A 20,820-nucleotide genomic window follows, 5' to 3' on the forward strand; every position below is an offset into this window, starting at 1 on the left:
TTGTGGAAGCAACACTCAATTTGCTTTGTGATAAGTGGTTCGTGAAATGTATCTGGCCAGGATTATATCTGGGTATCAGAGACAGAGTTTACCATAAGGACTTTGTAATGGCATTCTGACTCTGGAGTACTTGGAGAGAGAGGAAGATGTGACTCATTAGGTTTATCCTTATGGGATTGTCAGAAATGTATTCTAGGCACAGAACAGAATCATGGAATCCTCTGCAGTGGGGTTCCTCCTCCTGCCTCCCTCCTGCTCTTAGCAGACAAGAGAAGACTGCTGATCTTAGGTTGCATCACTGAAATTGTGTCACTGTTTTCAATCAAGCATAATTTTCTTTGCAGTTTCACTTGCTTTTGGTAAAGTAGATGTTGTTGATAAAGTAGATTGTAAAGCAGGTAGTTTTAATTTTTCCCTTTTTAGAATATTTTGTTTCTATTTCTTCTGCTTGACTATTTCTTTTGGATAAAGTATAATTGAAATTTTACTATGGAAACTGCTGTGACTGAAAGATGACTTTAGTTTACTCAAGTAAGCATTTAAGATAGAGTTTAAGCTTTTGCTAAGAATTAACTTCAGAAAAGTCTTTTTTACTTTAAACCCTTGAAGACAGGAAAGTAAAGTATCCCAGTGACTGATGAATGAAACCTCACCTTGAGGACATTCCATCTACTGATGGAAGTAGGAGGTTCTTAAAGCAGTGTTGCATATATTGGGCTCCTAGTGCATTGATCCCACAGGTGCCCTGTTCACTGCGTATCTTTTACAATCTGAGAAACACAGTGAGAAACCTAAAGGTTTACTCTTCTAACATGGTTTCTTATGGGGTAATAACCTATTACCTCTCATACACAAAAATATTATTACCTCTAATTGTATCTTAAAGAACCAATGATGAATCTATTTTTAGGGAGGGAAAAAGGTCACAATTATCCATTTTAAATTAGAAAAGTGAAAATATAATAGTAATTATATAGTAGCTGCACTCATTTATAGAGTAGTTGCTATGTGCAAGTTGCTGTCCTTTATGTGTATCATGTACCTCTTCCATCTTTATTAGTCCTCTGACGTAGGTACTATTATTAGCCCCATTTTGCATATGAGGACACTGACACATGAGATAAGTCACTTGCCCAAGGTTACACTGCTGGTAAGTAGAAAAGCCTGGCCTGGGATCCTGGTGTGCATGGTGCCAGGGCCCTGTGTTCAGAACCAGGACAGGCTGCCTCTCTTGTTTGGAGCTTAATAGATTATGAGCTTGTCTCTTATTGAAATATTTAGAAAAACAATTTATACAAATTTTGGAAGGCTAAACAAAGAAATGTATTTATTTTAGGTAGAAGTACATAAGTTTGGGAGGTCAGAGAAACATATACTGTGCACCTTTTTGAACTTAATTTTGTTTTTAACAACATACATTCCTTTCTCCTTAATGAAAATAAAATAAAAATTTTAAAGTGGATCGTTAATGCAAAGGAAGCTGGTGACTGATTTTTCTCTGTTCAACAGGTTAGATTGGATCACAATGGTAAATTTTCTAATGCAGAGTTTCAAGGGGTTCACTCTGAGAATGGACCGATTTTGGTTGAAGAACCTGGAAAGAAGTATGTTACTCTTAAACTAAAGCATTTACTGTCTCTTCTATTTAGCCTAATGTAATCCTGAGTATTTCTAAATGGCCATGTTTATTTGCAAATTCAGTTAAAAGGTATTGCCTATGTGTAGAAACTATAGATCTCTTGAAAAAAACAGGTTGAGTTCAGATTTGGTGTTTACGTGTTGGCATAGTCTTTAAAAAATACTTGCTGCTTAAAATTTAAAATGTACCATTCTTCACAAAGGCCATTTGGGAAATTACCTATGTCGTAACTATAAAGTAGGAGCTTTGGAGGACAGGGACTATATTCGTTTTAAATTTTGTGCAGTACTGCACTGCATGTAGTTAGTTTTCAGTAAGCATTTGTCAAATGGAGTAGGAAAATATGGTTGACTTGTTATACAGTGTTACTTTAGAGTGCCTTATCTTCATTAGAGAAAAAGGAAGTAAGTCACACCCAAATTTTACTATGGAAAATTTCAAATGCACAGATACAAGGAGAATTGTTCAGTGAAGCATGGTGTAACTATCATACTGTTTCAGCAACTAACAGCATTTGGCAGTCTTTTCTAATCTGTTCTGCCTATTACCTCCTTCCCCTGTTTTAAATAGGAATGGAATTGGAATATTTTCAAGCAAATCCCAGACATCACACCTTTTCTCATAGACACATAGATGCTTATATGTCTCTAACATAGTTTCCTTTCCCCCTCCTTAACTAGAGTACCATCATCACATCTAACAGAATAACAGTCATTCCATCTTTAAATCTTTTAGTCTTCTGGTTTTTTTAGGTTAGAAAATGTGCTTTTGGTTTATGTCATCTTACTTGATTAGAATTAAATCAGGATAGCTAAATGCTTTGTTTGCTAAATATTTGTCTTTAATACAAGAACTAAAACTGGAAATTCTATAAGTTGGAGATAAAATATTTATGCAGAATACTTAAGTAGATATTCTTAGCGAGAATAATTTAAGTTATTGCAAGTCTTTTTCTTCTTTTGAAGACATTCACCGAAGAACCTCAAAACAGCTCCCTCAGAAAGCTGGAACACAGTGTCAGGAAAGAAGATGAAAAAACCTTCCACTTTGGTACAAAATTTGCACTCTGGTAGGAGCACATCAAGTTACTCCTTTGGGGGAGGGGTGATAGTACTTGGGGTTGTTTATAATAGGAAAATTATGAGATATTTTTGGCTTCTTATCACAGACACAGATTACAGAGGGCCAAAGAATCCAAGCAAGCTAATAAAAGCCCCATCAGCACTACCTCCTCGATTCCAGCATCCTTCAGGAGTAAGACAACATGCTTTTTCTGGTCATTCTGCAGGGTCACAGTCTCAGAAACCCTCCAGTGAGCACAAAAATCTTAGGACAAGCTCACAGATCATAAGGTAACCTTCCTGAAAGCAAGAGAAGTAGAAATTGAGGGACACTTATTTGCACATTTCACATGTAAATAGTTACAATTTTTTATTTATATACTTGTCTGTAGCATAATATTAAACCTGTTGATGAAATACCATGTAAGGATTTTAGTCCTTCTTAATTCTCTTAAGTAATTTTGTAGGATAAAACATCTTTATTTATTTATTTATTTTTTAGAGGGCATCTCTCATATTTATTGATCAAATGGTTGTTAACAATAAAATTCTGTATAGGGGGGTCAATGCTCAATGCACAGTCATTAATCCATCTCATGCCTAGTTCTCTTCAGTCTCCAATCTTCTGAAGCATAACGAACAAGTTCTTACATGGTGAACGAATTCTTACATAGTGAATAAGTTCTTACATGGTGAACAGTACAAGGGCAGTCATCACAGAAACTTTCAGTTTTGATCACGCATTATGAACTATAAACAATCAGGTCAAATATGAATATTCGTTTGATTTTTATACTTGATTTATATGTTGATCCCACATTTCTCCCTTTATTATTATTATTATTTTTATTTTTAATAAACTGCTGAAGTGGTAGGTAGATACAAGATAAAGGTAGAAAACATAGTTTAGTGTTATAAGAGAGCAAATGTAGATGATCAGGTGTGTGCCTGTAGACTATGTGCTAATCCGAGCTAGACAAGGGCAATAAAACATCCATGGATGCAGAAGCTTTCTCTCAACACAGGGGGGAGTGAGGTTCTAAGCTTCACCACTGTTGTTCCCCAATTTCTCACCTGATGGTCCCCCTGCGACTGTGCCTGTCTTAGGTTGTTCCTCCCTTGAGGAATCTTACCCGTCTCTGGCTAACCAGTCATCTTCCGGGGCCATACAGGGAAATGTAAAGTTGGTAAGTGAGAGGGAAGCCATATTGTTTGAAAAGGTTAGCTTTTTACTTTGCAGATTTATGCCCTGTGGCTTCTATGCCCAGCACTTGTCTCGAGGTATCTTTACCACCTGGAGGAATTATGATACTCGGTAAATTCGATATGAGGCACGAATTCTATTTAAGGGTTGTAATTAGGAAGGAAGAAGAAAAGTTATAGAGGTAGCAGACGGAAGAAAACATGGGAGGATTGATTATTTCTTTGACATACCTTCTTGTAGAGTTCCTTAAGTATGTATAGGTTTTAAACTACTAACTAACTTGCGCACACAAAACATCTTTATTTTTAAATAATTTTTTTTTCAAATAATTTGGAGATCTTGTCCTAGCCAAATCTTATTCTGGCACAGATGTATATCTGGTAGCTTGTAGTATATTCCAATATTGGATTCCAAGTTGCATTCTTAATTCCTTGAGGGGGGTGAGGATGTTCCTCTTTATGCAGGAACTTAAATCAACCAAAGTGGTTAGTTTACTTTGTTTTGATGAGTTTGGTTTGCTTGTGGTAATGTGTCTGATAATGAATTGGGCTACAAGTTTTAGGTACATGATGAATATGAGCATTCTGATTAAATATCCAGAGAGGTGAACTTCAGGGTCATAATTTCTTGTGCTATGGCTTAAACTTTTTCCTTAACCTGCCCTTCTCTGGAGTAGTTAATAGCCCTTTGGAAGAGCTTTATTTGAGAGGGTGTGTCTAAGTTGAGGCTGTCTTCATGCAGACCAGGCCATGTTTTCTGTGGGTGCTGGGCCCATCCTAGGTTCTGTGACCAGTGCCTTCCCTATCCAACCTCCCCTTCTGCAGTTGAATGACTGTAGCACCAGCTTATGAGCTTACCAAGCTCTGGTCTTTATTTCTGGCATTTGTACATTCGCCTTTCTTGGGAATATACTTAACATTTTGTCATTGAAGTAGTTGATGTAACATCTTCAAGACAGAATTGTAGGTTTCTAGGCTGATACGTTACCAATACTTTTGTTAGTTTGGGGAGCTATTTGTCAGTTTATTTGGGTTAGTTTTTCATAGCAGGGTGCCATAAACTAGGTGGCTTAAAACAACAGAAATTTATTCTCTTAACAGTTCTGGAGGCTAGAAGTCTAAAATCAGGTTGTTACCAGGCACACTAGGGGAGAATGTTTTCTCTGAAGGCATTAGGGGAGAATCTTGTTCCATGCCTGTCTCCTGCTTGTGGTGTTGCCCACATCTGTGGCATTCTTTGGCTTGTAGGTACATGACTCCAGTCTCTGCCTTTATTATATGATGTTCTCCCTGTGTGTCTTCTAATGAGGATAACCAGTCACTGGGTTTAAGGCGCACCCTTCTCCAGTATGACCTCATTTTAACTTGGATTATTTCTGCAAAGACCCTACTTATAAATGAAGTCACATGTATAGGTACCAGGTATTAGCACTGGAACAAATGCCAATATTTCAAATCCATTACATTTTTCTTTTTAGTTTAATAAACTGTTTAGGATAGAACATACACTGTTCAAAATCTAAAACATTCGGAAGTTTATTTATCCTGGTAATTTTCTTTCCTATCCTTACTTTCCCAGTGATTTAGTTTACTTCTTTAGAGGTGTCCAGTGTTAACAGACTCTTGTGTATCCTTACAGAGATACTTTATATATATATATATATATATATATATATATATATATATAAATCACTTGTCCATCAGTTTGGATGAAAACAAATGAATTTTAACAATCGGAAGAAAGATGTTACCTTATCCCTCACGGTCACTGCAAACACATGCCTGAGAATTGGCCTGGGTAAAGGACAGTCAGGGGCTTGTGTTCTTGGCACACTGAGAAACAATGTGCCAGGGACATTTAGGGCCCATGCGGGTTACCTCGTTCAACAGATAGAATTTGTGCTATTAGTCAACTAGTTGTGGCAGAAATCTGTTGTTTGGATAGAGACCAGACTTTACTAGCATCTGGTGACCTTTCACCCAATGCAAGGAAAGTACCTAAGGGGACTTGGTTACTTATTACTTACTTATTATATTTTATTGAAGTATTACTGCTATACAATCTTACGTTGGTTTCAAATATATAACACAGTGGTTCATTAGTTACCCATATTACTAAATCCTTACCCGCTCTTGTGGCCGTGCCGTCACTATCTAATATATTATGGAATCATTAACTGTGTTCTTCATGCTATACTACATCCCCGTGACCAGCCTATATTGTGACTGCAAATTATTGTGCCCCTTCATCCCTGCCTCCTCCCCTTGCCCTTGGTAACCACTAGTCCCTTCTTGGTGTCTGTGAGTCTACTGCTGTTTTGTTCCTTCTGCTTTGCTTTGTTTATAAGGGGACTCATTTATTTTGAATATTAACTTTGGAATTCTAAAAAAAAGTAAATGGAGGAAGGTCATTGGCAGAAACGAGATTTTCCTTTCATAAAATTCTAATTTTTTAATAGACTGGGAAAGAAGTATTTTTTCCCCTTTTCAGAAAGGATGCTCTTTAGTCTTAAAGATTAAAAAAGAAAATACACATAGACTATTAATGGCTAATTTATATATATTTTTGTTTACCAAAATCTGAATTTGTATCCAGTGTGTTTCTGATGTATCTAACCTTGTAGGAATTGGTAGAATGATCAGATAGGTGTGAAACGTCTTTGACTCCTTAGAATCCTTAAAAGTGTAAGTTATGTGTTACTTCATATATAAGAGTATTTGATGGTAGAAGGCAGTGGGTAATACATAGACATGAAGCTTTAGAGAATTTTTGACATTGTGACTGACACTTTGGAAACATAGTTGTATTTGCAGTTAGTATGCTTTCTCCACTGTGGGTCTGAGAGTGAATTTTGCTAGTATATTAAAACAAATTATTGAATATTTAAATAAGAGTTAAACAAAGTAGTTACATTTCAGAATTTTATAGCTAACAGTCCAATTGATGTAAGACCGTTTATTTTGACTTTATTTGGAATATGTAATTTACCACTTTTAAATTCCAGTTATAGAATAAAAGAACTTTTATTCTATAAAAGTAATGTTGGGCACAAGACTTTCATAACCTCTCACTTTTTCATTTCTTCCTCATTGACACTGTCTTTTCCTTTGGACAAAATTTAACAAAACTAAGCAAGATTTCTATGTATATTTTCTAATATTATACAAATGCAATGATGATATTGCTGAATATCTCTTCATCTAGATGCAAATAGGAAGGATTTGTTTTGCTGTGTGGTGGATGAGGATAAGATGGATGGTTTTGGGTGATAGGACACAGTGGTGAAGGAGATTAACTTTCCAGAGACTCCTGGCACTTGCTGAGTCCTCTTTGGGATCTTCTACCACTGGGGTTTGAGAATGACTTGTCTAACATTATGAGGGTTTAAGATTTGCTCCTCTGTTTTTTTTCCCATTTCCGTTGGGGTTGATAATCTGCCCTGGTGGAATTAGGGTGTGATTTTAAGTGTGATGTTTGAGGATATGAAATGGTTACTCTTTATTTTGGAGGTAAAAAAATAAGATGGTATCATCTTGTCCCTCCCATTCTTTTTAGGAAGGTTATATGTTTTGGTATTGTGATAGCATATTTTTCTGGTCGGTTTTGGATTTTCTTTTCTTACTGTTGTGGAACTGTTAGGCATGGTACAAATGGTATTCATAATGCCTATAATAGATACAAGCCATAGAGAAACATTAGGGTTTATGTTATGGGCTGCTAAGATCTATTCATGAATTTTTTGTCACCCTTCTTGAACCAAAATTATATTAAGATGACAACATTGTGTATTTAGTATCTAGCCTTGCACATTTTAATTTTTTCTTCTGTTCAACTTTCTGTCTCCCTTGGGAGGTGTCATCAAAATGCAAGAGAATGGTCCTGATGTCTCCTTTGAATGTTGCCCTTTATTTAGAACAGACAATTAGAATGCTTTTCAAACCTAAACCAAAAACTGTCCCCGTTTTGAAAGTGAATTCTTAAGAAAGTATTGTAATATGGCATAAAGTATATATACCGTGGTTATTAAATTTCTGCCCTAATGAAAAAACAAACTCAGTTGTTTCTGTATCAGTGGCAGTGAGTTGTATTTTTCTCCACATTTTTTCTTTTTTCCCTTACTGTAAGTTTGTCTTCTTGACTATGTAATTAATGTAGACTAATGCTACAGGAGCTTCAATTTGCCAAACATTTATTAATCAACCCACCAAAAGTTTTAACGAGTCAAAGTGTAGCTTAATCAGTCAAATACTTACTTGGCAAAAAAGGTTATTTTAGGTACTGAATACATGTTGTCTTTTTTTTTTCATGACAAGAATGTTTTATTTGACAGAAAACCTGATCGTGAGAGAGCAGAGGATTTTGATCACACGAGTCGAGAGTCTAACTATTTTGGCCTCTCCCCAGAAGAGCGCAGAGAGAAGCAAGCTATAGAAGAATCTCGTTTACTCTATGAGATTCAGAACAGAGATGAACAGGCTTTCCCAGCCCTTTCCGTATGTATAAAATGAGATTTTGAAAGTTATCATTTAAAAGTCTGTCCTTAATATGTTTTTTTATTAAACCATAGTTTCTAATGGTAGACTGATAATTTTTAAACTGAAAGATACCTTAAACATCATGTAGTTTTTCTCTCTTCTTCACATCTTTCATGAGGAAAATGAATTGTAAAGATATTACTAGTTGGTGGCAGAGTTGAGTCAAGTAGCTCACTTCTAGTTTAGTATTCTCTTTTGAATGATTTGCTAGCCACTGTAATATGCAGTAGAGAGTCATGATTCAGTTAACAGGATACATCTATAAAACCAGGAGACTGTTCTCAATGTTCCTTATTAAACATACCAGGGCCGAAAGTAGATAATTAGAGCTGTCACTCCAAATGATTGCTGTTGGAGGTGCATGTACGTGTAATCCTGTGGCTTTGTCATTGCTCCATGTGTCAGGTGCTGGGCAGTGATGGATGCTTCTCTGATGGAAGAAATGTTCTGTATCTTTTTGTTAATTTTTCTTTTGGGTGGTCAGAAGGGAAGAGTTCTCATGTAGAGTGAAGTAAATGCTCTGTGAGGAGGATTCATCAGCAGTGTAGGGGGAGGGGAATTCAGTTTTGGGAGGCACTAGAAATCTGTACCTATGGTCTTTTAAATACTTGTAAGTGGTACCGAATGACCTATCATCTGGAATGGTGGTTGGACACTTTTTCTTAATGGTGGATTAAACAAACAAAATGGAATGTTACAGGAGGCTGCCCAGTGTACCAATATAAAACATTAAAGCCCCACACACTGAATTCTCTGGCCTCTGTGGAACCCTTTAGAGGTGTGAGATACTGAGTTGAATATATCTGATCTGGAATAGTAGTTCCATCTGCTACAGAGTTTGGAGCTCAGGAATGATTGGAAGTACTCACATCCCTATGTGAATTAGACATGCTCTGCATGTTAAGTATATTTAACTCTGTGATATATATTATTTTTCCATATCCTTTAGATAATAAGAATCAATGAATCATTTAAGCTTATACTCAGAGCTTTTTGTCCATTTTTTTTGGTTATGAATGGTAAAACAACTACTATACTTTGGGAATAGATTGTGAAATTTTTTGAATGTTAAAATGGGGTTTTTGTACTCTTCATTTATAGAGTAGGCAGTTTTTTCCTGTCTTGGACTTGATAGTGACTCAGGTTTGTCTTCTAGAAAACTTGTGCCACAGAGGGCTGAGATCCTCTTCTCAGCTGTGTGCAACATTTACACTTAGAGTTCTAGAAGAGAAAAGATATGATAATTTAGCTCAAAAACCTGACTTACTCCAGTCCCTTGTTTTATCAGTTGAAGGTTGTATCTGATGCAGAGCTTAAGTGATTTGCTGACAGTTAGTAGCATTTCAGTGATAAGAATCCAATACAGAGTATCTGCTAATTTATGCTTGGGTGTTCTTTCCCACAAATGACTATGGTTCTACAATGGCTGCTTGTAAAGGTTGGTATGAAGGGTGCTATTCTTTGTTTGTTAGTTGCAAGATGAAGGTTTGGTCAGGGTGGCTTCCTGAAGTGGGGGATGAAGAAGTCTTACTACTAATTTAGGCCAAAGCTCTGATTGCCTAATCCTTTTCTTTATTAAGTCAGAAGACTATTACTGTAAAGTAGATAATTAAATATGAACTGTTGGTCCTGTTCTTTATAGTTCCAGAAGTATAAAGGTACAAGGCTATGAATATTGAGATTTTTAGTCCATTGTTTGAAGAGTGAGAATAATTATAATACCCACAAATACATGAAATTTTGTTCATGTATTTGTGGGTAAATCTTTAACACAGTGTTGGGTTTTATTTATTTTAAGAGCTCATCAGTCAGTCAGTCGGCTTCTCAGAGTAGTAGCAACCCATGCGTCCAGAGAAAATCATCACATGTGAGTGATAGAAAAGGAAGCAGGCGGAGAACGGATACTGAAGAACGAAAAGATAAAGGTATGTGATTTGATCATTTGAAAGTAAGTGCTAGAGATCTACTGGTTTGAAGTCACATTGGGCAAAGAATCCTTACTTTTTAAATCATAAGCAGTTTAATGTCACATCTCACTTTTCAGAGAGACATTGATGTAGGCTCAAGCAGGTTAAGTGTTACTCTGAAAAACTATATTTTTCATTGACTAAATAAGATTCAGATAGTACTTTGGCTTTCTCTATCCTCATATTTTGTTTTTTTGTTTTGTTTCAAACATGACCAGTGGCTTCTGTCTTTTTTATCTTGATTTGTTACAGACTCCATCCATGGACATGTTCACTTGGATAAAAAACCTGAGCCAAGCACATTGGAGGTCAGCGTTTCAAATACTAATTGTATTTTTTCTTTTTCCTCAATATTTTGATAGTAAAGCAGGAAGTAGAAGATACAGATGGTTTCACCATTGTGTAACTTCTAGGGAAGTAGAAAAGTAGAGAAAAGTTGGTAAAAGATGATAGTGTGATAGTGCTTGAAGAACATTCACTCACAAATTATAACCCTTCCTTCAAGTACATTATGATGACCTATCTGAGTTGGTGGAAAGTAGTTATTTTTCATGGAATAGTGTGCTGTTCTGAAACCATGACCCCCAATAAAAACTGCCCAGTAGTTTGACATGATAAAGGAGTGCAGGCAGTTATCTACCTGAAGACCAGATATAAGTGAAGAAAATACTTAGTTGTGAGAGGTTTCAATTAGGTGCCAGTGGGGTAAACTATAAAGGCAACCATGATTATCTTAGAATACGGGTCTTTAAAATACATAATTACACCTTATTTTTTTGCTTCCAAAGAATATGAGTGATGATAAATGTGCAGGAGTTTTGTCACCATCCAAGTCAAAGAAATTAGAGTGCCCACCTTCTGCAGAACAAGTAAGTACATAGTTGCATTTGACATTGAATGCTCCATTCTTTGGGTTTCTTAGTTGTGCATATGATCATTTAAAAACAAAACATCTAAATATGAATTGGAAGAATTTATTCTAGTATCATAATATAGGTGCATTTACACTTTTTCTATATTTGATGCTTAGTCTAAAAGGTTCTCAGTTTTTATGGAGTGTTATTATTTTAATAATTACCATTTTCTGGAAAAACCATTTTCTGGGTATAGAAGCCACTCTTCTGAATTGATTTTGAGTAAGTTTATATTTGGTAACTTTTTGTGGATTGGCTTGAAAATTTTTGAAGGGAAATTATAAATTTTTACTTTATTTCAAAACTTTAAAAAAGAGTTGTCTGCATTCTTAACAGTTATTTCATAGAAGGCAGAGATACAGTGAAGAGATTAGAAACATATACATATATATTTCAGTACCACCAATTTACAAATTTAATGATAAAGGAACTTGAGTTTTAGACATTTTGGTTCTTGGTCTAATACAGGAGTTAGAGCTTTCAGTTCTTTTATTTCAGTTAACATCCTTCATGTCAGTGAGAAAGCATTTAGTTTTATGGCATGTCTGTGTGTGAGGAGCTATTCTAAATAACTTAGGAATTTCAAGGTGATTTCAGTCACTTGGTTCCTTGCTTTAAAAGCTGTGTGTCCTAGTTCCTGTAGAGTTTGTTTCTAACATTTTGAGGGATTTCTCTTGACTTTTGGTAGGTGATCCTGGGTGTAAGGGTCACATTTGTGTGGAATTTTTAGCTACTGTGCTTTTTTCTTTCATTTCTAAGACTAGAAAGATCATTTACTTAGAAACTGCAAATATAATGAAAAGACAGGCAACTGAGAGTGCATTTGGTGGCAAAAATTAGTGTTAAACAAAATGAACTGTTGTCTTTTTCTGTCCCTCTTTTTGAAGAAGCCAGCAGAACATGTGTCTTTGTCAAATCCAGCTCCTCTTCTAGTTTCTCCAGAGGTACATCTAACTCCCGCAGTGCCTTCTTTACCAGCCACTGTGCCAGCCTGGCCAAGTGAACCTACAACTTTTGGACCAACAGGTTAGATAAAAATTTTAAAGATCCAATGAACCAGCCAGCAAAAGCCTTTCAAGTCAGAGACTTCACATTCTTAAGTGAAGCTTGACCTCAGAGTGGGTTGGGTGGGTGGAGCCTCACAGAGCTTTTTAAGATCCTCTACTTCTGATGTGGGAGGGCCAATTTCATTTGATACTTGAGATATTCACTCAAAATCCTAGGAGCCAGATGTTTAAGATGGTTATCTCCACTGGCCACTTTGGTTGCTCATCAGGGACACTGTAGCCTGCATCTCCTTGGGACCAGCTCTGTATGGCTCCCCATTGAAACTTTGCCAGGTTCTGTGTCTTATACGTGTTTGTAAGAGCTGCTGTTAGAAGATACTGACTCAGAGCTTCGTTCCTGGCCTGATTTACTCCTGTGTGTCCAGGGGGTCCTTGGTTAATATATAAAGTACTTTAAGTTGCTAAAGAACACACCATTTTATCAGCTATATCAGTTGTCTGGCATTTTTTACTTTTTAACTTAATGTAAACTTAAATTCATAGAGGATAATTATTTTTACCTTTTTATGGTTTTTGATTCCTTTCCCTCTGTTTTTGTAGGTGTCCCTACTCAAATCCCCATCTTGTCAGTGACACAGACCCTGACCACTGGACCTGATTCTGCTGTGTCCCAAGCTCATTTAACACCCTCTCCAGTTCCTGTGTCAATACAGGCAGTTAACCAGCCCTTGATGCCTTTGCCTCAGACATTGAGCCTTTACCAGGACCCTCTCTACCCTGGGTTTCCTTATAATGAAAAGGGAGATAGAGCCATTGCACCACCTTATTCACTGTGTCACACTGGAGAGGACCTGCCTAAAGGTGAGATCTAAGTTCAAATTGATTTTATCAAGTACTGATACAGGTTCAATTCAGTGAGAAATGTAATAGGTCAAAGGTCATGTTGCTAAGGAAGCTGAAGGACTTACTGGGAAGGACAGCAGAGGTGTAGCTGTTATTCACTGTCTCCTGTTGCAGTTTGTCTTTGCTTGGAATGTGTTTTGTAATTTTAGTAACTGCCCCTCCCCCCTGTGTCATTTGTTCAAAACCAGCCTAAAACCATTTTGAGTAAATCTTAATAATGTTGCTAACCAGATAACTGAACATTACTGAGTTTTCTACACCACTGGTTTGGATTTGGAACTACTGTTCATCCATGAAAAAATTAGAAGAATGAATATAATACCTTAACAGCTGTCATTATAGCACTACATGTACTTTAAGAGTTCATTTTAAATTTGCCTGTACTTTTTTTCAAAGAAATATTTGCAAAATTTCCAATTTGCAGAAAACTGAAGGAGTAATGCAGTTACTGTTCTTTACCTGTTTTTTTGTAGATAGTTTTGTTTTATTGCTCAGTGGTTTGATACTTGAGTCAGGGTAGCTGGATAATGTCAAATGAATACCTAGTTTAATATTACCGTACTAATTTTACATTATTAATGAATTAGGTTTATGTTAATTTTACCCTTATCCCCCAACATTTTTATTTCATATTTTAAATCCCACAGAGAAACTGAAAAAAAAAAAGTAACGGTAAACACCTGAGTTTCTTCACACAGATTTTTTTTTTAGTAAGAAAAATTTCATCTTAAGCTATTTTGGGAGTTAGAAGTTAGCATAAACAAAGAATATTGGACCTGGAATTAACCTGTAGTTACAGAGCGTGGGTTTTGGTTATATTAGTTTTCATATATATTTATATCACATGTTAGAGAAAACAGTCCCAGTAGACAAAATTGTCTTTAGAACTAACTATATGTTGTCTTAGGATATTAAAAAGAAAGCTTTTTATCGTGTTAATTTTAGTAAGTGATTATGATTTATTTTCAGATAAGAACATTCTTCGATTTTTCTTCAATCTTGGTGTGAAGGTATTTACATCTCATCATTTTGAAGTTATTTTTAAGTTAACTCTGTTTTAAATTATCTTAACTCTCTCCCTATCAGTCAATACCCTAAGTTTATTAAATCTGTTTTCAGAACTAGCATATTCAGTACTGTATAGTTTGTTTGGTGGTAAATGAGGCTCCAGTATTTCCTTGTTTAACCTTGTAGTTCAGGAAATAGCCCCATCCCTGGGCAGCCTAGGGGAGATGTCCTCACTGAGGAATCAAAGACCAGGGTTTGAAGTTCTGCTTCATCACTTTTTGGCTGCATAGTCCTTACTTTTTAGCTGCATAGCCCTGAGTGAGTCATTTAGTGTATCTGAGCCTAGCTTTTTTCATGTTACGGAGGTAATAATCTTCCATCTGCCTTAGTTGTTGAAAGGATCGGGGAAATAACATGGAAGTACTCCTGTGGAATGGAAGAAGGTGGTGTGTTCATTAGCACAGCAGAGGTATCTTTTGGGGAATAAATGGTCAGCCTTGAAAGAGCTTGTCTTAGAGAGGCTGGGGGTGAAACTGTGTCCTTATCTGTGCTGTGCTGTCTCCTGTCTTGAATTAGTTTCTCGGGGTTTTGGTATGTTAAAATATGAAGTGCCGTACCGTAGCCAGCTGGCCAGTTCATAACAGGAGACTTGAGTAACTTCCTCATCTACTACATTCATTGCCTAGTTTTATCTCTTGCTAATGTTAGCTTTAACTAATGGGCTAATTAGCCTATTAGTTGGTAATTGTTTCTTTGTGTTTTGGTGTTTAGTTGAACCTTTGCAGGAGAGGGATTTGGAGTGTATCATTTTCAGTATTAACCCTTCTCTTTTTGACCTAACTTTTTATCCTTGCAGTTGGAGTTTGTGGAGTCCTAATATTGGGGATCATCTACTCCTATATGATTTTTCTGGTAGAACAGGTCCAGACCAGTCAACTAGTTGGCATGGGGTCACGCAGCGAGTTGGTGGTAAAGCTAGAAAATGAATGGCTAAGCTAAGCCACTAGTGATGGAGATACTTGAAGCTGGAGGCTCACTGTTTGGTGGTGGTGGTTTTGGGGATATCTAGCACCTGAAATTATTTCCATACAGTTACATCCAAAGGACGGAATTAATGGTCTTAATGATCTGTGGGTGGGTTCATTATATTGTCTCTTTCAAATTCTATACCAGGATTTTGAGTTGATTTCAGGATAGGAACAAGGAATGGAGTCTTAGAGCAGTGCCTTGATTTTATATCCTTTTCCATGTTGTGTAGCATAGTAATCCAGTATTTGGACTAGAAATTATATGGTCTTTGCAGGCATGAGAAACTTAATGAGCTCATTTTAAACTTTTTTTCCCATTTTATTTATTTATTTATTATGTTATTTATTTATTTTTGGTCTCTTTTAGGCATATAGTTGTCCTATGTGGGCCCCACATTCTTACCTGTACCCTCTGCACCAGGCCTACCTGACAGCCTGCAGGATATACCCAAAGGTCCCTGTCTCTGTGTATCCTCAAAATCCTTGGTTCCAAGAAGTTGCTGCTTCTCAGAATGAAAGTGATTGTACCTGTACTGATGCACAATTTCCTATGCAGACTGAGGCCAATGTTAATGGTCAAATGCCGCAGGCAGAGATTGAACCACCGACATTTTCTTCACCTCTGGTTATTCCTCCATCTCAGGTGTCTGAAAGTCATGGACAGTTGTCTTACCAGGCTGATCTTGAATCTGAAAACACTGGGCAGCTTCTTCATGCTGAATATGAAGAGCCACTCAGTGGCAAGAATATGTTCACACAACCGTCCTTTGGACCTAATCCATTTTTAGGCCCAGTTCCCATTGCACCTCCTTTCTTTCCTCATGTTTGGTATGGGTACCCTTTTCAGGGATTCATAGAAAGTCCAGTAATGAGGCAGAATATTGTTGTGCCCTCTGATGAGAAAGAATTGGATCTGCCCCTGGAAAATCTGGATCTATCTAAAGAATGTGGTTCAGTTTCAGCAGATGCGTTTCCGGAGGCCAGAGGTGAAGGCACTTGTCCTCTCACTGAAGCAAGTGTGAGTAAGCATGAAGGCCGGGCAGAGCAGTCGTCTCAGACACCTGAGGCAGATCTGGCAGTGGCTTCCATCCCTCCTGGAGCAGAAGGGAAGGCTCATCTTCCCACTCAGATTCTAAACAGAGAGAGAGAAACTGTGCCTGTTGGACTTGAGCCCAAAAGGACCATTCCAAGTATGAAAGAAAAATCAGAGAAAGCAAAAGATCCTAGTAAGACTGCCGCTGTTGTGGTCAGTGGGGCCAACTCTGTGGACAGCAGAGTGCAAAGACCAAAAGAAGAGAGTTCAGAAGACGAAAACGACGTGTCAGATATTCTGAGAGGTGGTAGATCCAAGCAGTTCTATAATCAGACGTATGGAGGCAGGAAGTACAAAAGCGATTGGAGCTACTCTGGTAGGGGAGGCTATCAGCATGCGAGAGGTGAGGAGTCCTGGAAGGGGCAGCCCAGCAGAAGCCGAGATGAAGGCTACCAGTACCATCGGAATGTCAGAGGTCGGCCATACAGGGGGGATAGGAGGAGAGCAGGAATGGGAGATGGCCATCGGGGACAACACACCTGATAGTTTTTGCTGTGGTATTTTAGAGCAGACACCCTTTCTTAGGTGGAGTGTCTCTGAAGGTTTAAAAAATACGTTAAAATGAAAATCCAAATTGGAACTATCTCCTCCCCTCCTCCTTTACCCTCACTTCCATCCTGGACAAGAGAGTTTGGATATGCAGTTGAGGGGGCAGGTGAATTCCTGGTGTTGCCATTTTTCTTTGTTCACAATGTTTTATTTATCAGGTAACTGTCCCCATAAAAAGTAGAAAGTAAGTTTGTTAAAGTGTTTTTTATAAACAGCTTAATATAAAACAGATTTAGTGTTTGTTTTTTTCCTTATATAAGTTTAATTTGAAATGTTGGAGATGTGTGCTTTATAGTTTACTAAGTGACAAAAAAATACACCATTTGACACACACTAGATTCCAAAACAACATTGCACCAAATAGAAATGTATATTTTATTATGCAATGCCTTAGTCATAAACTGGGCTCAAACAGTTCTTAGCCTAAAACACTGTTGTCTTTTGAAATGCTTCCAACCCAAAGGCCTTTCATCTCAATATCTGTCAAACTTGAATAATGTCTTCTCTTTAATATTACACAAAGGCAGCCTATTTACCTGTGTCTTAGAAATGTTGTATATAGTTCTTTTAATATTCATAGGGTATATTTTTTGAATTTTGGTGAGTATTTGTTGAACTTGAGATTGCATACAAGAACAGATGTTTAAGAAATATAGGAAATCTAATGAATGGCTGTTTCCACCAAGAATTCTTAGCACTGGTGTAAATATCATGGTGCCTACTTGAAAGAGATGTAGATGCTATGCATTTTGAAAATAATCTGCATCTGTTAAAACTGCAGAAGTTTTTTAATGCCACTTTAACACTAATGCACTGACAGACTTAAATATTTTGTGAGAAGAAATGTTAAGTTTTTAGCTTGACAGGCTTCTATAGAGTTACTGTTTTGATTTTCTCTTTGCACCATTGGTTATGTGTATCACTTCATTTGCGTGTTCAGTTTGTCTTGGCTGGAACTAATGTAGAAAAAGGGTGATTGTGACTTCTAGTTTTGTTCTAGAGGATGCTGCTAGAAAATGATTTTGCTTTTGCATTTTATAGCTTGTTGTCTCTTCAGAAACGGCTCTCTGATGTGCTTCCTTCCAGTCTTTGCAGTATTCACTAGAAGTTCCCTTTGCATGTTGCACTGTTCTTATTTGGAGATTTGACTCTGAATTAACACAGTATTCATTCATCTGTGTTACTCTGTAAAAATACCCGTAGCTTGTATTTCTTAGTTGTACATACCCAATGTGAAAAATCTACCCTTTTTTATGTTCTCTATCAGGAAGTTGAGTGCTATGCAAATAAGTTTCTCTTTGCATGGCATGTGTAATATACCTAGCCAAAAATAATTTTTTTTAAGCAAATTACTTTAAAGCAAATACAATTAACTTGAATTTGACAGACTGAAGCAGATGAGTTTTCTGGGTTCTCTGACTATCCACAGGAATTGTTTGGATGCCATCTGGGCTCAGTTGAATCTCCACTGTACTGTAATAATGGTTATTTACCTCTGTGTTTTAATTACCTAATGTCTGTTTAACTGCTGATTTGAGTAGTGATTAGCATTTAGATGTTTTGTAACAGAATTTTAGAGAGCACTTTGAAAGATAACATTTTATTATGATGGTGCTAGGTGATGGTGTACCAATCTTTACAAATTTGTAAAGACGGATTGTGTGGAAAAGAAAAAAATTCTTGAGAGAACCTGTTGAAAGAACCTATCGTTACCTTCTAAACTAGAGCAATTGGGGAAGGTACTGCTTAAGCCATTTTTTTCTTGTTTAACACCATCAGTTGTTACAGAATGAGATTATAGGGTCCTCCAGCTCATGCTTTTGTGTAATTTACCTGATAGTTTTTATGAAAATCACATCTAGATACAATGACCAGATTTTAAAAAGTTCAGTGTAAGTTTGATCTCAGGAGTCCAAAAGAAATAGCTGTTTCCAGTATCTTTCACTTTATTAATTGGGATTTGACATCAGTTTCTTCTGCAAATGTTTAAAAATTGGATAGGAAAGAATACTGTTCATTTCTTCACTGTCATTTCTGTCTTACCTCAATTGAGTAACATGTATATACTCTAGTTCTTGAAGGAAATACTGATTTTCTTCCTGTTTCCCTTATCTTACCACCAGGACATGATGGAAACAGTGCTTAAAAACTTAGCAGATTGTACTTTATTCAGAGACCTCTGGAATAAAAGAACTTCTGATAATTAGTTAGTCTTTGCATAAAGGTAGTTTGTTTTTTTCCCTTTAGGTTTGTTTTAAACGTTAGTCCAGGAGATTTTGCCTTATGTTGAGGTCAGACTAGGGCCAAGCAAGCTTTTGTCCTTCATTTTAACTGAGTCATGTGGTATACTGACATGATACAGAAGCTTAGACGTAAGATTCATTCGTGTTTTGAGTTGTAAACTGTGGAACTTCATTGTATTACAATCATACACATTTTGGAGAAATGTTCAGAATGACCAAAGTTCACTTGTTCTTTCTGTTTTAGTAGTTGCTTTTGCTAAGCTTGATTCCTTTTTCATCTTAGCTTTTAGTTGTGTATATTCCTCTCCTTTTCCTCTCAGATAAATCTTCAACTCTTGCTCCACTTGTTGGCAGCAGGATGCTAGTAGCTATGTAGTCTTTGTAACATTTCCTGATAACCCATATGTTCATTTTCGTGGCTGACCTCAGCTCAGACCCTGCCTTGACCTGGCAGGAGTAGGTCTTCCTAAACCACAACGCTAGTACAACTCATTTGACGCAAACTATATTCTTGCAGTGTGTCTGCTTTGTGACTTGAGGTTGAATTAATGCCTGTGAACTGCAAACTTGCTTATGATTGACTTGGTGCAATAAAGTTCTTTTCTAACCATCTGGTGTAGAAAACATCAGCCATTTTAGAAACTAGCAATATTTATTTATGTCTCATTTATTTCACCTTGTTTTAGATGAGGTAACCTTCGTCTTTCACGTATGGGTACTAAGCAAGGTCCATTTTAGTGTAGCTGAAGAGATGTGTACTTGGCTACACTATGTTTACTGTATTTTGCTTCCTATTAATGTCTAAACGCTATTGTATTTTTGTTTAAAATCTTTATGGCTCAGTTCCAGTATGTCAATTTCAGTTACCTAAGGTTTTGCTCCTAATTTCAGCCATTTACTCTCCCACATTTAATTGGGATTTCCCACTAATTGGGGATTCCCCTCCCCCCCCCCAAAGTAGATGTTATAGAAAATCCTAGAGGGGTGGTTGCATGTGTAATGCTGGGAAACAGCAACTTTGGGGTTGAATTTACTTGAATGGGTAAAAAATTGCATTGTTTTAACAGAGCTAGAAAAAGATTTATGTATGAAAAATAATAGCCTTACACTGAGTACAAATAATACTTAAAAGCATGTGAAGATGTGATCATTTGTGATGTTACTTGTAAAAAAAGTATATATACATATCTTTTGAAGTGTTGAGAGGAAAATAGTACTTTATATTCTTTATCATATCACTTTTTGTAAGTGTTGAATATATTCCTGTTTATTTTTCTATGTTCTGTTTTGTAGCCTTAAGAAGTGTTTCAAACATATCTGAATGTATAAGAGTAAATGCCCTACATGGTGTGATGCTGCATTATATATAAAACTGTGCATATGTTAAATTTTGTCTCTCGATTCTGTTTTTCCGGGGTTAACCAAGTTACACAGCATATAAATCTAAAGAGGAATTTAGCACTAAACTTCTAAAAATAGGATAGTTTCCATGGTTTTTATTCATAAGGTAATTCTAGTATGTGCAACTAAAAACCACATGGGATTAAATAATCTATGGGGTAGGTACTGTTATTTTACCTACTTATATAAAACTGACATAGGCCAAGTAATTTAATTTGACAAAGGTCCTGCAAATTAGGTGGTAGAAATGGGATTTGAACCTGGCTCT

General features: G+C 36.6%; 1 protein-coding gene across 2 annotated transcripts in view; it reads left to right on the top strand.

Annotated features, from left to right (window-relative positions):
- OTUD4 (OTU deubiquitinase 4) overlaps window positions 1-20,539 on the top strand; it is a 40,439-nt gene extending 19,900 nt beyond the window's left edge. Inside the window, exons 11-21 of one of the 2 annotated variants that reach the window (XM_073232614.1) lie at window positions 1,510-1,604; window positions 2,605-2,708; window positions 2,928-2,991; window positions 8,235-8,397; window positions 10,238-10,364; window positions 10,659-10,714; window positions 11,195-11,275; window positions 12,208-12,346; window positions 12,928-13,188; window positions 14,200-14,240; window positions 15,634-20,539. In XM_073232614.1, coding sequence (XP_073088715.1) covers window positions 1,510-1,604; window positions 2,605-2,708; window positions 2,928-2,991; window positions 8,235-8,397; window positions 10,238-10,364; window positions 10,659-10,714; window positions 11,195-11,275; window positions 12,208-12,346; window positions 12,928-13,188; window positions 14,200-14,240; window positions 15,634-16,842 — 2,340 coding nt within the window. In that variant the 3' untranslated portion in view covers window positions 16,843-20,539. Of the gene's footprint in view, window positions 1-1,509; window positions 1,605-2,604; window positions 2,709-2,807; window positions 2,992-8,234; window positions 8,398-10,237; window positions 10,365-10,658; window positions 10,715-11,194; window positions 11,276-12,207; window positions 12,347-12,927; window positions 13,189-14,199; window positions 14,241-15,633 lie in introns of both variants that reach the window. The other variant, XM_073232613.1, reaches the window with a different exon arrangement.
- The last annotated feature ends 281 nt before the right edge of the window (window positions 20,540-20,820 follow it).

Source organism: Manis javanica, chromosome 3, assembly GCF_040802235.1.
Source record: "Manis javanica isolate MJ-LG chromosome 3, MJ_LKY, whole genome shotgun sequence".
NCBI classification, from domain to species: domain Eukaryota; kingdom Metazoa; phylum Chordata; class Mammalia; order Pholidota; family Manidae; genus Manis; species Manis javanica.